General features: G+C 31.3%; 1 protein-coding gene across 1 annotated transcript; it reads right to left on the bottom strand.

Moving 5' to 3' along the window:
• Nucleotides 1-1,007: 1,007 nt before the first annotated feature.
• On the bottom strand, nucleotides 1,008-3,892 carry LOC133688247 (28 kDa ribonucleoprotein, chloroplastic). The gene is made up of 4 exons (XM_062107674.1): nucleotides 3,455-3,892; nucleotides 3,265-3,363; nucleotides 2,065-2,367; nucleotides 1,008-1,342 (listed from the first exon to the last, which is right to left on the bottom strand). The coding sequence occupies exons 1-4, from the start codon at nucleotides 3,824-3,826 to the stop codon at nucleotides 1,232-1,234; spliced, it is 885 nt and encodes a 294-aa protein (XP_061963658.1). The 5' UTR covers nucleotides 3,827-3,892; the 3' UTR covers nucleotides 1,008-1,231.
• Between the last annotated feature and the right edge of the window lie 829 nt (nucleotides 3,893-4,721).

The raw sequence follows: 4,721 nt of genomic DNA, 5'->3' as shown, positions 1-4,721 counted from the left end.
AAAATTTATTCATACAAAAGATAAAAATAAATTATAAAAGAATTAGAAAAACTTTTCATATTTAAATGGATAACTAGAAAAATAATTGTCAATTAAAAAAAAAAGCTTTCTAAACAAAATGAAAAAAAAGGTACTAATTTAAATATATTAAAAAAATTAGAGAAAAAACTATAAAAAAATTGTTGATTAAAAAGATAGAAAAAAAAAATCAAAGGTCAAGCGCTGATGGACCTAACCTTTTTTGTCAGGGGCCACAAGTGGGCCTACCCTAGCAAGTCCTTAAATTTTTTTATTTGTTTACAAGTAAAATTTTTTAAAGCAAAAATCAAATGATGCGTCATTTGATTTGTCCAGATTTAATCATCGAAAAATCAAGATTTAAATGTTTTAACACAAAAACTCTTTTTTCAATTAATTTTTTACTCAAAACACCGTAGAAATCATGATAAACATATTCATGACCTCAAAAAACAACTTCAAAAACCAAAATCAAACCAAATCCAAAAATCAACTCGAGCTCAAATTTATTTATTCACGAACTTTAAAGGTTAAAAAAAAAATCTAATATGAACTCCTTTTATCAAATAAAATTATTTCACACAAATATCATTTGTTTTGGTTGCCTAAATCGATGTCAATGATATTTTTCTTTTTCTATCACCGGAATCGAACTTCTTTCTCCTCTCTTAACTAGAAACTAAAAAATAACAAAAATAAATTTTTTTATCAAAATAAAATCAAAAAAATATCAAGTTACTGAAATTGTATAATTTGCTTGATTTTTAAAATTTAAAAATCAAAATACATCTCTTGCGAAACTTATAGCATGCCACCCATGTTTAATGTCTTTTTTATTTTGGTCTCTTTTCTTTCAATCCCATCTTTTTATAAAAAATTAAAATTAATTAGTCTTTAATTATAACTAAATCATAAAAAAAAAAATTCTTTGAAGATCAAATTGAAAAAATATTTCCACAATAATACGTGAGCACATAAACAGTATAGCCTTCAGAGTGAAAAACTTATTCGCCTTTTAGATGAATACTTAACAAGTATAAAAAATAATGTCAGTCTTTTTAACAAGTTATAGAACGTTAAAGAATAAGAGAAGATAACGCAAAACATTCAGCAGACTGATAAGACCTTCCATCACTTGCATTCATGGACATGATTACGAGTCCTCTTCCTGCTATACTTGTACGTTAATCAGCAATCCAAATAACATCAGGATCTATTTCTCTTCAAGCTGTACCTCAGAAGTTTCTTCCTCTTTCTTTTCAGTTCCAGATTCACCAGCCTTGTCTTCACTGAACTTTAGACGAATGGGCCGACCCATTAGTTCCTACAAGACAAATATCGAAAAGATCATATATCTGTCCCTGATGATTAATCAGCCTTCTGATATGTAGCCAAAAAAGAAGAAGAAGAAGAAAGCAAACATTTTGATGCACAAGCAAAATGCAAATGTAAATCTCAATAAGATACAAATTATGCTTAGATGGAAATAAAAACTTCACTTTCTACAACTTCGTAAATCGACCATGAGTAACACCAGACCAAGGAAAGTTCAGGACAATTTTTTTTTCTTTTTTGTCCTAAGGTTAGAAATGTTAAATGATAAACTTAGATTATTTTCATTGCCTTCATACTTGATTAAAAATAAAAAAAGGAAAACTCCCAGAAGATGCACAGAAACACATGAATATGCTGGAACTAGTAATCTAAGAAGTCGAGAAAAGTAATAAAACCTGACAAATCTTTGCAAATAAATAAGAACAAGGAAACACGAGCAGAAAAAATTATGAATGAGTACTACCCCCTCCCAGATTTCAAAGAATCCAAACCATACAAGATCTATAAACATCATACATGAAAGAAAGAACCATTCTTCAAAGCAACAACAGAAACAAGTACTACAGTAGCTCAAGCAAGTGATTGGCATCTAAAGTAGTCAAGCTAAAACTACATTAACTTAACACATCCAGCCAATTGATATGACTAACTAGTATTTTGACCCAAGAAAAAAGTTCAATGTAAAATGCTAACAGCATATTAACATCCTACCTTTCCACTGAACGCAGAAATAGCAGCCACTGCTTCCTCCCTTGTAGCAAATGACACAAACCCATACCCAGAAGATCTTCCTGCAGGGCCATCAAACACGACCCTACTTGAAACCGGGTTACAATTAGTGGAGAAAAATTCTCTCAAATGACTACCTCTCACTTTCCATGCAAGATTAGAAATATAAAGCTTATGGCGTGTCTCTCCTGCAGGGATATCTGCAGGAGTGCCTGGAAGGCGTGGAGAAGGAGGTCTCCTGAGTCGCTTTGCAAATTCCACCCTGATAATCCTCCCTGACACTTCCTGCAACAGAAAAATTCCTAAAAATCAAAAGCATGCATGTCTCTGGAAATATCCAATATAATATGGAAAATGGTAATTAAGTTGTACACTATTTATGATAATCTACGATGAGCAGTGTTGAATATTTTCCAAAGTCATCAAACTAGCATTTCAAGGATTGGGAAAGGCAAAAACAATGTACAATAGAGAGATGGTGAAAGAGAAGGAAATCGACACAAAAGCTACTCAAGAAACAAGACATTCATAGATAACCATAACTCCCCAAAGCTTCAGGACTCTAAGCTTTAAAACATTTTGACTATCAGCGAGGAAACAAATCTCTCCTAACCATGCAGGTGGGGGAGTTTGGCATTACGCCAAAGGATTAGTCAAGCCAAATGGTCTGGATCCCTACTTCATTTTTTTCAAAAAAAAAAAGAACTCTCCGAATCCAATAAAGCTACTGAAACCTCAAAAATAAGCAGAGGACACTGGCCATAAAGAATTTAAGTAGCTCCATTAAACAATGAAGATAGAAGTTTCTCTTAAATTAGAGCACACCAGCCGCAGTCCGATAGATTCTCATACTTTAGCATTCCTCCCAACATCAAAATAACTCACCAGAAAACTTAATTGATAGAAATGAACAAGGAAAAAGTATCATCCTATTCCCTTAAAAGGGAAACTCATTTGAACCTGTCAACTAGAAGAAAAGTTATGTAATTTTGATTAAGAAACCGACTACCGGAAAAGTACACCAAAAATGCAACGCATACTATGATAACACTAAACAAAAGACAGTCTCTCATGCTCCATCTGAAGTTAGGAAATCAAATCGCAAACAGAAAACAAATAGTAACAACTGAAAAAAAAGAAAAGAAAGACACACACAAAAGGAAACAAAGAAAAGGGGCATACAAGAGAATTGAACTTATCAATAGCAGCCTGAGCTTCCTCCCCAGTAGTCATTGTCACAAAAGCAAATCCCCTACTTCTCCCATTCTTTTGCTTTATAATCTGCATTTCAACACATAAAAACAAAAACCACATTGGAGAATCACTTAAATCAACAGTTAAAGACAGAAACTTTGGAAGGAAATTAAAGAACCTCAACATCTGATACAGTCCCACATTGGCCAAAAAGGTCCTTGATATCAACAACAGAGAAAGACCAGGGCAAATTAACCACAAAAAGCTTTCTTTTTAGGTTTGCTTCCTGTATTTCCTCTTCCTCTTGTGTGATCTCCACCGTTACTTCTTGTACAGTGGAGCATAGTTGAAAGCAGAGGCTTTTACTTCTTGGGTGGTTTTGGGTGAGGGAAGGCTGAGGGAAATTGTGGGAAATGAAAGGGGTAGGATTGAAAATGTGGAGGTTTAAAGAGAGTGGTGGTGGTTTGGGAGATAGGAAGAATCTGGAGTAAGAAGGATGATGGGTTGAGAAGAAGGAGAGGGTTGCTGCTTCTAATATTGATGCCGCCATTGCGAAGGTTAAGATGATGATAATAAAAAAAGTAAAAACATTTTAGACGGGCGAGGGAGAAGATAAGAGAAAAGGAAAATATTATTTGTTTTTTCTTTGTGGATAATGTGACGACGGTGACGTCTACTCTACTCTGTTTCTCGCTCGGGGTACTATTGCGTTCTTCCTTTGATCTTGACACGAATGTTCCATATTTAGTTCATCCTAAAGTATTGTTTATGGATCAAACTTAAAGTTAGAGAGTAAATTGTTGCTACGACTTGGGTGTGTTTAATTTGTTCTATCGTTTTGTTATTAGATTTTCTTCTTTGTTTTCGTGTTTAACAAATATTTTAAAAAAATTTCATTTTTTTTATTTTTTTCTTTACTTTAAATTAATATTTTTTGTTTTTTAAAATTATTTTAATGCATTTATATCAAAAATAATTTTAAAAAACTACAAAAATGTTATTTTGATATATTTGTAAGTAAAAAATACTTTAAAAAACAATATTTTTTTATAATTGTGTTCTTGTGTTTTGAAATTTTTTAAAATTTTTGAAATTTATAATTTTTTATTTTAAATTAATTTTTTACGTATTTTTTTAATCGTTTTGATGTATTGATTTGAAAAATAAATTTTAAAAAACAAAAAAAATATTATATCAATTTATTTTAAAATAAAAAATATTTTAAAAAATAATTAATACTACATTATCAAAGAATCTCTATAAATTATGAGTTAAATTTCATTTTATAATGGTCAAGGTGGAGTATTCCTAAGGAAACAAGAAGACGAATTTAAAAACATAATGATCCGATCGATAGACTTGAAAGCTTAAGAATAAACAATCAAGGGAGTGCTAATTTTTAGTTTTGTTTCCAAGTTTGTCTATGAGCCAATTATACTTTTTTA

Source organism: Populus nigra, chromosome 1 (assembly GCF_951802175.1).
Source record: "Populus nigra chromosome 1, ddPopNigr1.1, whole genome shotgun sequence".
Classification (NCBI taxonomy): Eukaryota; Viridiplantae; Streptophyta; class Magnoliopsida; order Malpighiales; family Salicaceae; genus Populus; species Populus nigra.
The sequence above is the reverse complement of the archived record's forward strand: the minus strand, read 5'-3'. Positions and strand labels throughout refer to the sequence as shown.

Bases quoted from the DNA above. Each gene is read 5' to 3' on its own strand.
- LOC133688247 (XM_062107674.1), bottom strand. From the start codon at position 3,826: ATGGCGGCATCAATATTAGAAGCAGCAACCCTCTCCTTCTTCTCAACC. The intron at 3,364-3,454 runs GTTCTTTAATTT...GTTGAAATGCAG, and splicing joins GGACTGTATCAGATGTTGAG to ATTATAAAGCAAAAGAATGG. The intron at 1,343-2,064 runs GTAGGATGTTAA...TTTGTCTTGTAG, and splicing joins TTTCTGCGTTCAGTGGAAAG to GAACTAATGGGTCGGCCCAT.